At 39.4% G+C, this 19,774-nt stretch overlaps 2 protein-coding genes and 1 long non-coding RNA gene across 4 annotated transcripts in view; 1 reads left to right on the forward strand and 2 right to left on the reverse strand.

Annotated features, from left to right (window-relative positions):
* Positions 1-6,149, reverse strand: part of LOC123960305 (type-2 ice-structuring protein-like) — an 8,938-nt gene extending 2,789 nt beyond the window's left edge. The window contains exons 1-4 of the mRNA XM_046034983.1: positions 6,135-6,149; positions 1,902-1,970; positions 296-346; positions 119-169 (exon numbers count right to left, since the gene is read on the reverse strand). Coding sequence (XP_045890939.1) covers positions 119-128 — 10 coding nt within the window. The 5' untranslated portion in view covers positions 129-169; positions 296-346; positions 1,902-1,970; positions 6,135-6,149. The remainder of the gene's footprint in view (positions 1-118; positions 170-295; positions 347-1,901; positions 1,971-6,134) is intronic.
* A 4,556-nt stretch (positions 6,150-10,705) lies between these two features.
* Positions 10,706-12,347, reverse strand: LOC123960306. The gene is made up of 3 exons (XR_006822500.1): positions 11,796-12,347; positions 10,987-11,084; positions 10,706-10,856 (listed from the first exon to the last, which is right to left on the reverse strand). It is a non-coding gene; the product is annotated as an uncharacterized LOC123960306 (long non-coding RNA).
* Positions 11,874-19,774, forward strand: part of LOC123960304 (synuclein, alpha interacting protein) — a 26,664-nt gene continuing 18,763 nt past the window's right edge. The window contains exons 1-5 of one of the 2 annotated variants that reach the window (XM_046034982.1): positions 11,874-12,060; positions 13,661-13,747; positions 16,379-16,466; positions 17,317-17,389; positions 17,552-18,093. In XM_046034982.1, the coding sequence (XP_045890938.1) occupies positions 16,410-16,466; positions 17,317-17,389; positions 17,552-18,093 (672 nt within the window). In that variant the 5' untranslated portion in view covers positions 11,874-12,060; positions 13,661-13,747; positions 16,379-16,409. The remainder of the gene's footprint in view (positions 12,061-13,660; positions 13,748-16,378; positions 16,467-17,316; positions 17,390-17,551; positions 18,094-19,774) is intronic. The other variant, XM_046034980.1, reaches the window with a different exon arrangement.

Genomic DNA, 19,774 nt, shown 5'->3' on the forward strand with positions numbered 1-19,774 from the left:
TATTAACAGTTACTGAAGTGGGAAACCTGCTATTTTCTTTTTTGTATTGTTATGTAATTGCGTTTCTATTCAAGTCACAAACAGACTTCATTACAAATCTGAAGAAATATACACTCACATTCTTCCATTGTTTCCTCTCTCCCAGGTTCATATTCTGCATCCGTAACAGCTGGACAATTTAACATAGCAGTTATTGAACAGAGCCATCTGATCATTTATTTATTTTTTATTTTATTGTATTGATACTCATGTCTCAAACAGGCTTCATTACAAATCTCAAGAAATATATACTCACATTCTACCGAAGTTTCCTCTGTCTCAGGTTGGTCCTCTGCTTGTGGAAGAGCTGGATGGACAGTTTGACATACCATGAGCAGTGGTGGAAGAAGAACTTATATCCTTTACCGTTAACATTTTTGGAAATAGGCTTAATTATGGAGAGTTTGATGAAAAGATGGATACTCCTCTCACGTCTGTCTGTTTAAAGCCGGCAGTTGTTAACTTAGCTTAGCTGCAAAAAGGGGGAAACAGGTAGCCCCACAAAGTCTGGCACATAACCCCTGTAATACAGCAAATTCTCAATTTTTTACTCCTAGCTCCTGCTGTAGTTTCATATGTAGCTACAGACATGACAGTGATGTCAATCTTCTCATCTAACCCTCAACAAAAAAGAAAATAAGCGTATTTCTGAAAAAGCCTACTTCAAAAAAACTTTCTCATGTTCAGTACTGTAGTAAATGCTACTCCAGCACTGCCAGTAAATACTCACGGGTAGCTCGGATCAGAGCCATCATGGTGCACACTAAGAAAGTCACAGTGAGCATCTTCATGGTGGAGATGTTGCAGATATCAAAGATGATGATGACCTTTGATTAAAAGAGACAGACACGTTACTAATATCAACATTTCATGTCTTTTTCACCACTGTTGAGAAGCTAACTAATGCACAATTATCCTCTGACATCCTATCTCTCAACATACAGTATGTATATATCTTTTCTGGGGAAAATATTGGGAATATCAGAATGACCATAAAGTCTTCCATGTCAAACACAACATAAAACACAAACATGAAGAGGGTGAAATATTGTTCCTCCTGTAACCAGTGTAGCTTCAGATCACAGCACTGAGACTGCACTGAAAGTGTTAAATGATATTCACTGACACATCAGTTGCTGCATCATCTTAGTGCAGCCTTGGAAAATGTGCACCGTAAAATCCTTCTTGACAAACTGGAACAGTGCATGAGATTGTTGTTTGACATGTGGAGTACCCCAGGTGTTGATTCTTGAGCCGCCATTATTCACCCTGTATATACTCCCTCTAGGTCACATCATACATGACAATAATAATGTTTCCTCTCAAGTGTCTTTGGTTCCTTAGACTCACTCTAGCAATGCTTAGAGCAATTACATTTCCTCAAGTTAAATAAAGAAATCATTGTATTTAGTAACAAGGAGGAAAGAATTAAAGAATTGGGTCTACATAAAAGGCTGCTGCCAAACTTTTAATGAGAACCAAGATAACTCAGCATGTTGCTCCTGTTCTTAATCTTTACACTGGCTTCAAGTTACTTAAGTTAGAATATATTTTAAAGTGCTTCTGCTAGTATATAAATCACTCAAAATACCTTTCTGATCTCCATGACAAATATAAACCCTGCAGGGCCCTTAGATCTTAAGGAAGCAGTTGGCAACTTACAAATTATTAGCCTTGTAGCTGCATTTCTGATCTATTCTATTTATATTTTATTTCATTTTATGTATCGAATATCATTTCATTTCATTTTTAAGGTCTTATTTTATTCTACCTTCATTTTTTTAAATGACATTGCAATGCTTTTCTCTGCCAATGTAAAGCACTTTGACTCTTCTCTGTTTTTTAAATGTAAAAAAACTGACCTGCTGCAGAATGATCTTCTGTTGAGTCTTCTCTGTACCAGTGAGGATCTTCAGCCGTCCTGTGTGGAGCTGCTGAACAAGACAAAGACCTGCTCTTATATACAGTCCCAATTTTACCTGTGTTGCAATGAAAAGTCCTTGATATTTATCTAGTGGTGGGGACGTTTAACAACGTCCTGCTTCAGATCGTTTCCTTAAGAGAAAACATTTACTCAGTGCTAAAAATAAAACTTATTCATACATTTCTGTTCACGTGAGACAGAGCAGCACACCAGCAGGGACATCTGTAAGGGCTTAATTTGCATAGTAAGAAGGAAGAAAAATAATGATTAGACTTTCCCTGATGGTGATGGTGTAGCAAACATCGATTTACATTACAGTTTTTTAAAACTGCTTACACACGTTTTAAAACTGTGTCTCCTTTTTACAAAACTCTACACACAATTCCCAAAACTGCTCACACAACATGCAAAATGCCTCATATATTATGTCCTTCAAAATGAAACACTGCATTCAAAATCTCAAAATGAAGCATTCTCATCAGATGGCAAACACTTTTTTCAAAATAGTAAATTATTGGATATACCATTTACACACTGTTGTTCTAAGTCTAAAGTTATTTTGTCTTTCATAGGCTTATGTGTACATTTCCATACAATGTTCTAGAGTGAAAGTAATCTGCTAGGAGGCGTTGAAAAGTAAACTGTAAACACCAACGCAAGGTTGAAACAGAAAATATTTATTTGGCAAAACATTACAGTAACAGCAGCATACAAGAAAAGGAAACCATAAACATGTAAAACAAAAGTATAATTTTTACTTTTATTTCTAAAAAATACTGTAATACTTATTTTACAATGCTGTACTGCTGAAATAACCATTAGAGTGTTGCAACCTGTTCTAATTTCTGAAGGTTTAAATTATGGATGCCCCTGTAAAGCGACTCAAGTTTGGCTGGACTCTCAGTCCAGCTTCTCTCATTCTATCTGGTTGATCACATGATCAATAAGTGTTGCCCTGATCTCATCAGTGATGGCTCTCCTTCCCTCTCTTCCTTCCTTCCGTCCTCCTCCTTCTCCTCCTCTTCCAACTATTCCTTCTTGAACATGTACTCGTTGTCTTCCCCTGCCTCTCCCTCCTACTCCCCTTGCTCTCTGTCCATTGTTGGCATCCAATGTTCAGAGGAAAAAGGAAAACAAGTCACTTCCTGTTAGAGTTTTGTGTCTCAGGTAGAGGATTGTGTGTAGTGTTTTGAAAAAAAGGGTTTTATGCAATTGAAAACTGAGTGAAAGGCTGAAAAATAGCATTAAATGACTTGCACACGGACTTTCAACTAACTTTCTAGTTCACCGAGATGTGCTGTAGCAGCAGGAGAGTTGTGAGTATCGCAGTCAGGAGCTGCTGTGCTTGCTTTCGGACCGTCTCCTCTCGTGTTAGCTTTTGTTAGCTTTGCAGCACCAAGTAGTGACAGTTTAATAACCAACAACTCATTTGTCATGATGTTGGAGTTCTCCAGAATCGATTTCCCCACCTTTATGATGCAGAGAAATAATTATGCCACCGCAATGTTGACCCAGATAAGCAGCTGAAAATGCATGCATGCACGGAATCATCCACCTGTTGTCACTGTTTATCTAGTGAAAGTGTTTGCTGTGCTGTAAGATAAATACTGGCTTATCAAACGATTAACCACTCTTTTTTTGTGTCAGGTATGTAATGTTTCCCTAGCGTGCAGGGTAGAGGTAGCGTAGGGTAGGTAAGTGTATTAGAATAAGTAAAACATATATACACACATATATATACACATATACACACACACACATATATATATATATATATATATATATATATATATACACATATATATATACACGTACATATATACATACATATATATATACATATACATATATATACACACACATATATATATATATATATATATATATACATACACATATATATACATACACACATATATATACACATATATATATATATATATATATATATATATATATATATATATTAAAAAAAAACTAATTTTTATCAGCAACGATAACGTGTGTGTGTGGGGGGGGGGGGGGTATGTATCAGGTTGAATATTCTTTCCATAGCATTTTTGCTCAAATGTAAATGTTTTTAATTTTAATACCTGCTGGCATGATTAACATTTTTAAGGCTTTCTTTAGGCAACAGAAATAATTTGGTTAAGGTCAGTTAACAGTGACAGTGTGTTCGCTATTTTAACATTTAATCAAAGCCATGATTTTTTCCATGGATCATGGTCGTGTTTTTGTGGTATAAACTTTATGAGGTGAACCCTGGTCTCCAGCGTCAAAGTGCTCTGAATGCACACAGTGTAGAAACCAAACAATTTGTGGACTAGAAATAAACATTACCAGTGAACGTAATCAGCAAAGCAACTACATTTCCTTCATATCGCATTTGAAAACCATTTAGCATTCCAAAGACAGTCTATGGAATCTCAGCAGACTTTTACAGGGACAGTCCTCAAATGATTTGTCCAACTCGCTGCATGTTTTAGAAGGCACAGAATCATTTCACTGCATCAGCAATGCAGTCTGTACAGTATATGTTTTGTGTATACAGTATATTATATTGTAGTTAGAGCTCAAAAACAAAGGAAGATCAGTGACGTTTTAATTTTAAAAAAGACACTAAAGAACAATTCACTCTGTAGAGAATGTTGTAAAAGTATTCTTTTCATAACACATTACACTACAGAATCACTTCTCTGCATTTGTCACAGGTTTTTAATCAGCAAATAAAATTCAGTATATATACACGTTTTTGTCATGATGATATTTGGTAAATGCAGTATATTATCTTCTCTTTGGAGCTCAAAACAGCTGAAGGTCTGCAGAGATTGGATGTTGCAGTTAATGTTATATCTTTGATGAGATAGATTTTACACAGAGCCAAAGGCCAGCGCGTTTCAATGACTGAGCTTTTACTTTTGAAAAAACAAGACAGAACAATTAACTCCCCAGAATATGGTGGTGCTAAAATAATTATTTTCACAATACTAATGCCTCAATGCCTAAGAGACAATTCTGTTTATGTCTTGTGTCACTTTGTTACAGCGATAGAAAAGAAATGCTAAAGATGATGATGCAAAATGAGAAAGACACAGAGAAGACACACTAGTTTGCACACTATATCTGAGACAGAATAGTGTGCAAACATACACACGCACACACACCCACTAATGTTTGTTCTTTTGACAGGTACCCAGAAATCACCTGAGCTTTTTGGCTCAGACTGGAGGGCGGTGTCTAAAACATTAAGTCGTCCCAGCACAAAAAGAAAGACAGTCAATCAATTAAACTATGTTTTTAAAAAAAAAACAAAAACAAGATGTAGTACAAAGTGCTTCACACAACAAAACAATGCCGCCCTACACACACGCACACTTTGCAATAAATTACTTTGTAATTAATAATGCACTCAATAATAACATTCAATAGAGGAACGGGAACTGAGAGCATTCTATCAGACATGCCATCAATTTATTATCTAGTGTCTCTGTGTTGGCTTGAAGAGAAACAGGCACACTCTGGCAATTTCTCGGGCAATTTAAAAATAAAAGTATAACTTTGACAACAAATAGCTATTATTTCTTATTCATAATTTATGGGTTTACTAGCTAAAATGACGGACTTGAAAATTCAGAAAAATTTGTAATGATACATAATACCAGTCAGAGCCTCAAGCCCGTTACACACGTTTTCGTGTCTACGTCTCCTTTTTACAAAACTCTACACACAATTCCCAAAACTGCTCACACAAAATGCAAAATGCCTCATATGTCCCGTTAAATGGATCAGTGTGTGTGCTTGTATAATCCCCTGGATGTGCTGATACTCCTTGACACTTTGTACCAATGCAAGGTTTCCTTTCAGGGTCTGGCAGTTTTTCTACAGGGGAGATGAATAGACAGAGATGTGATGTTGCACTACACAGAACCTCTGATACTGTACATGCGGTCGTCTCCTCTAGTGCAGGGGGGTGGAGGATTATCTGAAGTATTGGGCTGGTTAAAGTGAATATTTGTCGAAGAAGTAATGGAAGACTACTTCAGTTCAAGTTTTTCAGTGTTTAAAGGTTCAGTGTGTAAGATTTAGGTGGGCTCTATTTGCAGAATATGGTGATAATGTTCACAAGTATGTTTTCATCACCTGAAAATAAGAATCGTTGTGTTTTTGTTACCTTGGAATAAGTCTTGAGAGCGCTGGTGGTGATAGTCCTTTCCTTATCCTGATATTCTTATCCTAATCCTGAGCCAATCTTAAGGGTCAGGTGCTTGGCCTCAGCCGACTCCAGGGGTTTGAAGGGGGCCTCAGCCAGCGCTTCGAGAACCACCGCCAGGTCCCAGGTGGGAAGCCTGGAACGAGTCACGGGTCTCATCCTCCGGGCTCCATGGAGGAAGCGCACGACCAGTGGAAGCCACCCCAGAGGCCCATCCCTCAGAGGGGTGTGGAACACCGCCACGGCAGCCACATATACCTTGAGTGTGGATGGGGAAAGGCCCGCAGAGAAATGGTCCTGGAGGAACTCCAGTACCATAGTCACCGGGCAGGTAACTGGGTCCACCGCTCGTTCTCTGAACCAGGTGGCAAACACATTCCACTTTAGGCCGTACATCCTTCTCGTGGACGGAGCCTGGCCTGGCAGGTCCCTCTAGGAGCAAAATTAAGTCCGAGAACCACACTCGGGCCGGCCAAAACGGGCCTACTAACAATAGGCTGACACCATCCTGACGGACCCGCTCCAGAACCCGGGAGCAGAGCGACTGGGGGAAAGGCATACAGCCGCAGCCTCGGCCACGTCTGTACCATGGCATCCAGCCCTACTGGACAATTAAACCAGAAATACTGGAAAGAAAAGAGAGAGAGAGAGAAAGAAAAGATAGAGCTCAAATCTCAGAAATGAAATGTCAACCAACATGTTTTAGAAAACAGAAAACAGGAGGGGAGTTAGACAAGTGATCATGAGGATGAAAAAGATCATAAGGGAAGCCACAGTAAAAAGACAAGACCGGCTGAAGGGAAAGTAGAGAACCAGAATGGGAAAATAAAGAAGACAGAGGAGGAGAAAGTGGAGAACAAGGAGCTTCAGTCAGAGGCAAGAAACAATAAAGAGGGATAAAGAGAGGATAGAGCCTAAAACAGAGACAGACAATGGCAACCCACATGTTTTAGATGCTAGCAAACAAGAGGCAGAACATGAGGATAAGAAAGGAAAGGATCAGGAGGGAATGCAGAGTGGCATGATTACAGAGACAGAAAGGAAAGCAGAGAATCAAAAAGGGCAAAGTAATGGGAAATTTGAGGGGACAGAAGAGGAGAGTGATGGGAGAGAGAATAACCCTCCATCATTCAGTAGAGAAGTAACAGAGAGTCCAAAACTCAAAACAGAGAAAAAAACAAGAGCTCCAGGAAGAAAAATCTCAGAAATCAGGAAGAAACCAAAGGACAGCCGGAGCGATCCACCAAGGGGGGTAAAGGTGGAGTGTAAAGAAAGACAGGAAGAGGGGTTGGAGACTGACAAAGTAGCTGACACTACTGAAACTCAAAAGAAGTCAAAGGACAGCTGCACGCAGCAGCAACTGGATGTCAAGGAAGAAACCACAGAGCAGCCACAGGTATTCAAGTTTCCCACAGAGAGAGCTGAGTGACATTAAGAATGGTCAGTCAGGAAGAGGAAGACTTCCAAAAAGCCAAAAGAAGGTGTGAAAGGGCAAAATAATGTTGAGATGGACGCTAAAGAAGAATCTAACACGTAGCAAATAGCAAATGATGAACCTCAAGGATGGGATAGGAAGTCACAGCTGGGTCAAGCAACTATGTGTCAGGACGACCAGCTGGAGGAGCCGAGGAAACAGCTGACATTAGGAAACAAGAAGAAGGAAATTTAGATTCTGATCCATAGCTGAACACTGTGCATCTAATATATCTATATTCACCGAGGTCTGTGCGTCAGTCCGCATGTATGGTGTAGTATGTGTGTGTGGTAGATGAGGGAGAGAAACAGAGCACCGCCGGTGATGTGCGGAGTTGTGCGTGAACTTTGCAGGACGTTCAAATCATTTATCACCATTCACAAAGAATATTAAATTGTTTTTGAACAGTACATGGAATAGGCCCGAGAGGAACCGCGACGTGCATGCAATTATCGGTGATTCGGCAGACACAACTCTGCACAAGACCAGTGAATGGCAGGCGAGCAGAGCAGAGAGAAAAGGGTCATCAATAAACCTCAGTTTAGCTGTTAAAGTACAGTGTACAGTGACTAATGAACAGAGACTGCAGCCATGCAGCGTCTCGAGATTAATGGAGCTACCGAGACACAGATTCTACTATCAGTCGAGTATAGGGCTGTGAGCTCACACCCCTCCTGTTCACGCTTCCCCCAGACATGGAGAGAACTCTGTTGTGAAGCAATAGAAACTTCCTGACTGAAAACATCAGTAACTGGCATCATTGGTACCCATCTCCCAAGCATCAGTGATATCGGTGAGGGAGAGGTACTTAGGCAGAGCCCAAAGGATGCTAAAGGTCAGCAACCACCCAGCCACAGCCTGTTCACCCTGCTGCCTTCTGGGAAGAGATATAGAAGTTTCAGCTGCCGCACCACCAGACTGCAGAGCAGCTTTTTGAGCAGCTTTTTCCCCCAAGCTATCAGACTTCTAGATATTTCCCTAAATACCTTTTTTCCTCTTCTATTTAATAACAAAACTAATAATACATTTAAAACATGTTTATTTTTTACTTCAAAAAGGGAACCCTCCTGGATTTCTGTGACGTAATCATTAGCTCACATCGTTAGCAATCTGTGAGCTGTGGCAGTGGCTCGAATAATTCATTTGTCATGTTCATAATTTCAATTTAGTTTTAAATCTAAACATCATAACCTATGATGTTTATAGCTGCCAGGGCCCTTAGTTGATGCCTACTTTTACTTGTACTTGAGTACCAAGTAACAGTAGGGGAGACCGGGGGCAATTGTAACATTTTTTTTTACATTTTCCTTTATAACTCACAGACTACTTGAGATACACAAGTCATCTTTTGATACAAAAAACACATATATGTGCACTAATTAATAATATAATTGATATATTTTATTTATTTTATCTCGTAAGAAAAAGGCTATAATATTTAATTAAAAGCAAGAAGTCAGTTTATATGGTTCAAATTATTTTAGATGTCAGGCATCCTCTGCCAAGTTCTCTGTTCACTTCATAAACCACAACTTCATAAAATAGCTTTTCACAAGTGAACTAGTCATTCTCTTTGGTTTTGCTGGGTCTTATACAATCAACTACTTTAAATCCACAATATAGACAAACTGAAATTGAAAGGAACTTTACTAATGCAGACTTAAGCCTATATAACATTCACACTTTCTGTTAAACACATGTAAAACATACAATATTTTACACAAAGAACGTTGACCTATGTTAATTGATGATTTGTTTATACTAGAACAAATCCATTTCTTTTAATACACCCTTTGTTAATGTATTTTTCCATTTAAATTTAGTGAAATATGTTCACTTTCTAACAAAAGTAGTCAACACAGACAAACAAGCTGCTTACATTGGGCCATGTGGCTTGGAACATCACTGAACACAGTGTTACAATTTCCCCCGGTCTCCCCTACTTTTACTTGAGCACAGGTTTTGGCTACTCTAACCATTTGTGCTCATGACATTTTAGATGTTTGATTATGTTTGTTATCCCCAGAATATATTATTGTTAAATGTTTCTAAAGCTGAGCCATCAGATGTAGGATTTCTAAGAAACTGTACAGCAAAGCATCAAAACACTGCATATTCTCTGACCTGTGCCAAGTGGTAAAGTAAATGCATATCAGTAAGGGTAGATATGTAGTATGTTATTTGTCTTGTATATAAAAGATGTTGGTGAAAAGATATGGTTCTCCTTTCTTCAATAAGCCTGTTTGACGAGTGACAGTTTCAGAGTGTGCCACTAGATGGCGCTGTTGAGATTAAAATGAGCTGATGAATGTTTAACCACACTGGACTAAAGCAGAGCAGCAGAGGCTGTTATTATGGAAACACAGAACACTTTTAGACTCGTCTGTGGTGCAACTCCTGTGTTTTTCTCCCTGACAGACTAAAAGTTATGTAACCGACTGTATGATGTCAAAAGTCGGTTTGTGGAGGATGAATCGAGCCCGCCGACAGTGAATCTCCTGTGTCTACATTAAGATTATTATACAGTCAAATAAATAAAAACATAATACATATGGTAACTAGAATTAGACTAACAAGAACATTTACCTTCAATAAAAAACGATTTCAAGCTATATTTATGCGATTATAAGTTATATTTCTACTAATAATAATGGTCAAAGCAATAACTGCTTTCACTGCCCATATTACTGTAGGTTAATTATTACTGGTGATAATGCTGATAAAGCAACAAGCTCCTTAATGCGAACCCAGACTTCTCTGGGTATTCTATGAGGAGTTAAAAAAGCAAGTAAGTTTGATTTTAGCATATTAAAACATTTTAAGTGATCAAAAGAAAGAAGAAATAACAATTAATGCTGGCTTATTTATATATCATTCTCATCATTTCCATTGTCCTGGCCAGATGTTAGCACCCTAAAAATAATAGAGGTTAAAAATAAAGACGTAAATACTAATGTAAAATGAAATAAAACACTGTTATTCCATCCGTGCATTAATTTCCTATTATATGCATGTTATAATGAGGACTAAATCCTGAAAAAGTTTTCTTGTAGTTTTTATTCTAAGGATAACGGACCGATGAAACGGCTCCACTTCCTCTGTCTGAGCGGCGGCCCTCTTCACAGATCGTCTATTGAAACGATGACTCACCGGGAGCAAAGAAGGAAAACTTTTGTCTGAGAAAGTGGGCGTGACACAGTCTTATTTACCTTCCAAAGAAATGCAATAAATATTATTAAATTGGATGCTGCAGAATATTTGATCAAAACAGGCTCATTAAGATACCAAAATGTAAATGTTGTATGTAATTTGGCAGGTAGCAAAAAAGAAAAATCTCACGTGAAACATCCAGAATGGATTATTCCTCATTCCTCGGCCAAATATCTGCTGCAGATCCCAATGCCTCAGGTTTTCATGATTGACTCAGTGTCAGCAGCCTATAATGTAACCAGTTGTCATAAAACTATCTGCATGTGATCAGTTGCCAAATATTTTTCACACCAGACACTGACAACAATAACATATCTTAAAACAAACAAACAAAAACCTGTAAATATAGTAGTTGAGTCAAGGTTCATTCAATTAAATCATTTAGACTTTATCTTGTAATTTTATCTCATTATTTTTGACTTACCATATCACTTTATCCATATTTACAGAGTTCATAACTTGTCTTTCTTTATTTTCTTGTCTGTATGAAATGGCCTTCTATAGCCTATATGACTCAACCTCAAAATGTTTTGTTTTTTTACTTTAAGAATCAAAGGTTTGGCATTTTATCTCATTATTATGAATAATATCATAGTTGATATTATTGATTCCTTCAATTAATGTGTTCATCACTCTGATGTTGCAGCTTTGTCTTAATGGCTTCAAATGCTGCTGGTAGCTTCATTTATAATAATATATCATCATTTATTAGTTGATTTATATTTTGCATTACTAATCTGAATCTGTAAAGTAGCTAGTTTACTGTTATCAAATAAATGTAGTGAAGTAAAAAAGTACAATATTGTCTTCCTAACTGTTCTGGAGCAGAAGCAAGGAAAGTACCTCAAATGTGTACTTAAAGACCGTTACTTGACTAAATGTACTTTGTTATATTACAACACTGCCTTTGTCATTTAATAATCATACACTTTACATACCCAGGGTGCTTTTTAAAAGTAAAAGTGTAGTTCTTCCCTTCGTCCTAGCGAATGTGGTGCTGAGAAATGTGCTCAGAGTGAGCCCTCCTCTCTCTCCCTCCTCTCTGTGCTGCCCATATGTCAAAGTCTTTGTGCTTTTCAAGACAGCGAGGCGACAGAAGGGAAAAAAACAGCTGGATCCAAGGATCTCTCCAGCTAGCGGCTCGGCTAGCTGTATCAGCCCCTCAAGCCAGCTCGGTCTCCTCGGCTGCCTGACTTCCACAAGGTACCGTATCAAAAAACTGGCCGTTAACCCGAAGAAACAGCTCTTTATCCCGGGAGGGAGTCGTTTTTACCTGAGCTTTCTGTTTTGACCTAATTTTCCAACTGCCTGGCTAGTCAGTTAGCTTCCACAGTAGCTTCCCTGGATGCTGATTAGCGAGCTAGCTTAACGTTAGCTAATTAGCCTCCTGCTGCTTCACGAGCAGGTATCTGCGGATTAAACTTGTCCAGAATAAGAAGCGGACAGACCTCCTAAACTCACTCCACAGTCCTCGTTTCCATTCGTACAACATAAATGACTTAGCTTTATTAGCTACTGGAGGTCTTCTACATATTCTTACTAACTAACGTTAGTATTGTGTCAAGTATCTTTTTAATTATTAAAAAAAAGAATCACAAACACGTTGGTCTCAGATGATGTTTTACTTTCATCAGCCTGCGGGTATTTTCACAGCATGTAGCGCTCCCCACATGTTTGTCCTTAAGACAGAAATTATAAGTAGATATTCAGCAAAATAACAGCTCCAGACAGTAATTAGAGACAGCAGGCTGTGATGGTTATGTAATTATATACAATTAAAACTAATAAAGCACCCAGATTCTGTGGATGGTCTTCACTTCATTACTTTCACTGCTCAGGCTAGGGGAGATAGTTAAAATCAGTATCACAATATTAACACGATTATTTATTAATTAATAAATTTATTTTTGATTTATATCATGATGTAGTAAATTAACAGCCAATAAAATATAAAGTAATCAAACTACATGTGGAGTGCGGTAAATTGTGTGACACTATTGTGACTCACATCAGACAACATCTTCAGGCAACAAAAAACCTTCAGGATCTAATTTTGTTTTGTTTTTAAATGCATTTAACTTTGACATAAACTATTAGTTCGGGTGTCATAATTTAGTCAAATGATAAAACACTAGAATCGCATCCAGGTTTTCCTGGAGGAAATAGTTTGGCCTAGGTGGAAATTCACCCAGAGACTGAGTCATCACGACCAAAATGACTAAGGCTAATCAATATGACTTCTAAAATACGTGGCATTCACTGTGTGAAAAAACGCATCTGCTCTTTTTGTGCCTGAAGGTTTATGTTTTATATCAAGTGTAATTTTTGTGAAGTTGAGGTCTTTGTCTGAGGTGATGCAGCCCTGCAGGAAACCATTATAATACAGGTTATCAGTCAATAAATTATTATTTAGAATTATTGCTCACCTTTCTAAACTTGGTGTGAACTTAACATAAAATGACATTTTCCTTGGAAAACAGTCTAACCATCTATCCAAACATAAGGTCTCAGTCCTGTGACACACTGAGTCTAATGTCAGTCCTTAATGCCAGTTTTACTTAGAAATGTGGATTCAAATTGTTACAGCAGTGAACCCAGCACTGTGTAACCGACACTAATGAGATTTAAACTGGCCACCGTCCAGTCTGCAGGTCTTAATGTGTGTAATCAGGTTTCCATGTAGTCTGAATGACTTTATAGGTGGATGAGGTGGTGGAGGAAGCTCAGGATGTGACTTGGAGAACATAATCATTTTTGAGTTCTATTCAAAGATGTGTTTTATGTGTTTATTTGGTCCAAGCAGCAACCTCCGGGTCAGGGTATGTTTTAGGGCGCGGCTACCTTGTGACTGACTATTCGCTACCGCAGCGACTTCTCAATCAGGACAGAGGTGAATCATAACCACTGCACTGTGTACATTTCACTAGCCCTGAACTTGTTTTCGTTTTAAGAACTTTGATGCTTTCAGTGTGTTTTCAGTTTATGAAAGTTAAAGGGGCTATATGTAGTTTTTCAATGAAATCACATCAATAAATCACTTTTTTACTTCCTTTTCCTCAATGGGCTGTAACCTCAGTTAGAAATGAGGCACACGCCTGTTTTCTCTGTTGCTTGGAACAGCCACCGTTCTGCTTCTTATGTGAAGGAATATTTTGATGACTTCCTGGTTTGCTTTAGGTTTGTCTTGATTTAATTTTCAACAACAGTCTCGGAAATGACTTTCACATATTTGTCTCTGAGATTTCTGTCTTCTCCCCTGTGCAGTGGAGGTGAAAAGCCTGTGCTGCTCACAACTTTGAAAAATAAAAATAAATTGCATTCAGCGGCAGCATCTCTTTCCAGAAACTCACTCTGGATAATACACAGGCTTCACTGTAGAAAGAATTTCTTTAAAAAGATAGTAGAGTTGGGACAGAGCTCAAACTTGGCAACCCCACTGTGAGTTCAGGACGCTGCACCCTGTAACACCATGTGCACCATTTAAATCAGACAGACCGGGAGTTGTTGGAAGGTGGATTTTTTGATGGTTTCCCTCTGGGGGGAAATGTGACGAAATATAAATCTAATTTCCCCATGTCCACCTGAACAGGGTTTTTCCTGGCTCAGAAAGGGCCTTTGGGGGGTTACGTTACGCTACAATCCTGATCATTTTGGCGCTGGGGATTTTCCTTGGGCACTCGCTAAAACGTCTTTGGGGTGCGCCAAATATTTCTCTATGCAGGAAAAACCCTGCTGAACACTCCCCTTGTTTCTTGACTTTGCTGCATAACACCATTTCTCCAGTTGTTTTCGTGTCTCGTGCCTGGAAGGATTGGGGCTCGTCAGCTGTTCACATAAACAGAGAAAGCAGACGTCCTCCTTCTTCTTTTAAATCTGTCTTATTTTTGATTTTGGGTTTCAGGCCTAAACTGTTGTTATCAAGGATGTTAGGCTCAACTGTTTCTCAAAGCTGCAATCAGAGGTTTTATTTTGACCGGTTTAGTCCTGCGGTCACGCCCACACAGTCTGAAAACGACTTGACTTGTACATGAAAGCTCCACAGTTTGCAGCTTTCTGAATATCCCATGATCATGAATGGAAATTTAGTTTATTTCAAAACATAGAAAACGCTTTGAGTGATGTACGGGGAAACACCTACAGTACAGCCTGAAAAATCACCATCAACACCTCTGACCAAAATAACTCATCAATTCAGATCACTTCTTGACACTATTGAAACACCGTGGTCCTGCATGGATTTGCTGTAGGGAAATCCTTATTGCCTAAGTGTCTTTTAGCAAGGCACAGGACCTTTTATCAACATAGCTGTGCTGCTCAAAGCTGACCTCTAACCTCTCTGTGGAAGGGGTGCTACAGAAAAGACCGTTTTGTAGAAGGGAGTAAAGAGGATAAGAAGAAAAGTAGTACAGTAGTGGATGTAGCTGTAGTTTTAAGGCAAGGCTATTTTATTTATATAGTGCGTTTCATGACAAGTAAACAGACGCACGCAGCGACCAGCTTTTCAATGTGCACACAGTTCATAGAATCTCCCTCAACACATCTGGATCTTATTGTAGGTACACCACCTGATGACGTGAGCGGTCTGACGGCACTGTAGGCAGCAGTGGTTGCAGTGAAAGCAGGTTCTTGTGATCCTCTTAGGGCTGCCACGAACAATGATTTTCATCGATTCATCTGTGGATTGTTTTTCAGAAAATAGTGAAAACAATCCAGCACAACTTTCCAGAGCCGAGCCTGATGTCTTCACATGACGTCTTGGCTTGTCCGACTCACAGTCCAAAACCCAAAAGACATTGACATATTTGTTTTATAACGCAAGTTGATAAGGATCCTTAACTTGGTTTGTTAAAGAAATGTTCGGTTCTTGCTCTGGTGTTGGTCCAGGTTGCGTGCTGTGTCTTTAAATCTGCTCTCTGATTAGTCCTGATTATCCTGCTGTTTGTTGCCTTTGATCACAGCAGCTCAGGCAGTTTGGGCATTAGACAGTTTTAAAGCATTTTAAACCTCCAATATTAATGAGGAGAAAAGGATTGGATCAGATTCTTCAAACGACATGTTTTCTGCCTTTTTAGTAGTTGGTAAGAGTAAAAATCCTCCTTAAAATAGAAGTCTGATTTGTTATTTCCACAGTTTCCTCTTTATTCACAGAGCTGCAGTTTGTCCCCTGTTAGAGAAAGACAACAATTCTCGGTTTCCTGACACTACTTCCAGTGTTTTATTTCTGCTGATCATATCAACATAAAAAGTCTTTTTCTGTTTCATATTTGTGGATACGAAGCTGCTGCATAGAAAGTACAAACAAAGGGTGTTCGGGCTTTAGTGATTCAAGGTTGCCAAAGTATTCGTGTTGACCGAAACTTAACTTGTAACACAGAAGAAAGAAAACAGTGTTTCCCGTCTAACATGAGAGTTAGATTATGTATGTATTTTGCATATAATGTAAATTGTTCCCACAACTTTGAAAAGTGGCTTCATAATGTTTATGCCAGGGTTCTAATATGACACGTGTTACTGTCTGCAGCTGGTGGTGAGGCTGATGATGTGGTGTGAAGATGGAGGCTCCTGAATACCTGGACCTGGATGAGATCGACTTCTCTGATGATTCAGTGGTCAGTATGATGTAAACAAGCTAACAGCTACCTACTGCAACACAACTGCTGACTACACCTACCTACCTGATACAGACACCTACTTACATACTTACATGCATCTACCGAAACTATGGCCGGTAAAAAACAACCGAAATCCTGTGTGTGTGTGTGTGTGTGTGTGTGTGTGTGTGTACACAAAGAAAGTGACGGGCTCGTGACTAAAGCAAAGCACCACAGTTGGCCCAGCTGGTTATACCTGGAGGCCAGTGATGTACAATGAATAAGGATGGGAGTATCCTCTAATTTAGAGTTTCTAGGAGGCCTAACTGTGCACTTTCAACAGCCTCATCTCTGCTTACAGCCACCACCCTGTGGAGTCTGTAAAAACTTAACAAACACAACTTAGTAGCTGCATACATTTATCCAACAAACAGCTACAACAATCTAAACCTAGCCGGTACATAGAACAATCCAAGTAGGGTGCATCCTCCTTTATGTAGATGCACATTCGGTGTCCAGTTAAGTAGATGCACCTAGTTAGACTTAACGCAGTCTAATGCACCAGCCCTGCAGTAAACCCTACCTGCATGAAGGTTATAATGTTCAGTTTTTGCTGGAGATGGAAATTCTAATATTTTGTCCACCCCGTTTAAATCGACAAGGACAACACCGGCAGCTGAGTGTTTTATTCCACAGCTGTAACATACAGCTGCCTGACTGCTTCATGTTACAGTCTGCTTGTATTTAGAGCAACATAACTGCGACTGCAATTAACTAAGATCTAAATATAACTGCTTTGCACAGATGCTGAACTGCTGTGTAAACTTTTCTCTGAATTATCTCTCACTCTTTCTTTCTCGTCCTGCAGTACTCTGTCACGTCTCTGAAGAGCATCCCAGAGTTGTCCAGGAGGAGTGATGGCCAGGCCGAGGATAGGCCAGGTAACTAAGTACTATTAAAAATGATTGCAGACCTCAGTAACACTGAACACCATGTGCTCCTAAGTATTATACATCTAAACTTCAACAAGTTCTATTTAAATCTCTGTGAAACTAAACTACATTATTTAAACGCAACTAATGTGATATTACCTCCTTCTTCAGCTCCAGCCATCAACTGGAGTCGTGGCGTTTCCTCCCACAGCGGCGGGGGAATCAAACCTACAGGGCTCGCTGAGGTCCACAGTAAGTTCCGGCCGGTGAAGAGGGTCTCCCCTCTCAAACACCAACCAGAGACCATCGACTCTGACTCTGATGGTAAAGTCCAGGGGCTGGGTGAGCCAGGGGAGGGCAGTAAGGATGACCCCAGCTCTGACAAGCCGACCTATGCCTCCACCTCCTCCGACGTCCCGGGAGGGAAGGCGAAGGCCCCGAGCAGCAGTGTTGTTGGAGGGAACAACCCCCAGGCTCTGTTCGGGGAGCTGGAGCACTACGATCTGGACATGGACGAGATCCTGGATGTACCTTATATCAAGTCCAGTCAGCAAATGTCCACGCTCCCTCGTGTCCCCCACGACAAGCGCTCTGTGACGGGGAGCAACCTTGGCGGAGGCACCCTGGAGAGGAGCCGAGGAGGAGGACTGAAGAGCTCTGCTTTAGCCCACAATGAGCCTCTGAGCCTGGGCAGCAGCAGCTCACAGACTCAGGTACACAACATTGATCAACTTCAAAACAAAGTCTTGCATATTTTTCATTTATGAATCTGCAGTTCAGAGAGTCCCCGCCGTGGCACCACACCTGAATGAATGAATAAATGTGAATATACACAGTCATTTACACATTACCTGCTGTAAACGTGGTGACGTTAGCTAAATTCATATCATCCACAAGTAGTCGAATACTGCCCACAGCCCTGACCAGTGGTTTTACTAATCTACGTGAGAAGATAATGAGCCCCATAGTGCACATACTATAATAATCTGTATGCTGCCCATAAAGGAGCAGCATACAGTGAGACGTGTGAGCTAAACTGGTTGAAGAAGTCTGGCTGAGCTTACTTACAAGTTCAACTTTATCATTTTGTCAGATTTTTTTTTTTTCATGTAGAAATAAGATAAGTTTGTTTTTATGTTTGGCACCAAGTATTTATAGAACATAATTGTGCTTAAAGCCCTTTAAAGGATGCAGACGTGTGCACACTCAGAGTGACACGATAAATATTCTTATCAATGATGTCACACTATTCCACTGATTTACAGGTGGCGGTTATGTGCCAGAAAGACTGTAAGCTAGTAAACTGGGGAGAATTTAATCTACTTTGGAAATGTAGCTTTGTAAATGTTTAATGAAGAAGGAAATGCTCTTGACATGTTTGTTAGACGTCAAGGAGATACACACAATGCGTTTTGGTAATAATATAATAATCTTTATTTGTAGAGCACTTTTCAAAAACAAGTTACAAAGTGCTTCAACAAGTGCAAAGACAACAATACAAGCAAGAAAACATTGAAAATACCAAAATACACATTTAAGATAAATATAAAATAAGTAAAATAGAATAAAATAAAAGGGATAAAATAAAGTCAAATAAGATCGGGAAAAGCTCTCCTATAAAAGTATGTTTTAAGAAGGGACTTAAAAGAGTTCACTGACTCAGCCAACCTGATTTCCTCGGGCAGGCTGTTCCAGAGCCTCGGGGCCCTGACAGCAAACGCTCTGTCAACTTTAGTTTTCAGTCGAGACTCTGGAACAGACAGCAGACCTCTGCCCGAGGATCTCAAGGCACGTGCTGGTGCGTATGGGACTAAATGTTCAGAAATATAACAAGGCGAGAGGCCATGAAGAGCTTTAAAAGTGATCAATAGAATTTTAAAGTCAATTCTAAAACATACTGGGAGCCAGTGTAATGAAGCTAAAATAGGAGTAATGTCGTCATACAGTGGGTACGGAAAGTATTCAGACCCCTTTAAATTTTTCACTCTTTGTTTCATTGCAGCCATTTTCCAAAAATCAAAAAAGTTCATTTTATTTCTCAGTAATGTACACTCAGCACCCCATCTTGACAGAAAAAAACAGAAATGTAGAAATTTTTGCAAATTTATTAAAAAAGAAAAACTGAAATATCACATGGTCATAAGTATTCAGACCCTTTGCTGTGACACTCATATTTAACTCAGGTGCTGTCTATTTCTTCTGATCATCCTTGAGATGGTTCTACACCTTCATTTGAGTCCAGCTGTGTTTGATTATACTGATTGGACTTGATTAGGAAAGCCACACACCTGTCTATATAAGACCTTACAGCTCACAGTGCATGTCAGAGCAAATGAGAATCATGAGGTCAAAGGAACTGCCTGAAGAGCTCAGAGACAGAATTGTGGCAAGGCA

This window comes from Micropterus dolomieu, linkage group LG21, assembly GCF_021292245.1.
Source record: "Micropterus dolomieu isolate WLL.071019.BEF.003 ecotype Adirondacks linkage group LG21, ASM2129224v1, whole genome shotgun sequence".
Lineage (NCBI taxonomy): Eukaryota > Metazoa > Chordata > Actinopteri > Centrarchiformes > Centrarchidae > Micropterus > Micropterus dolomieu.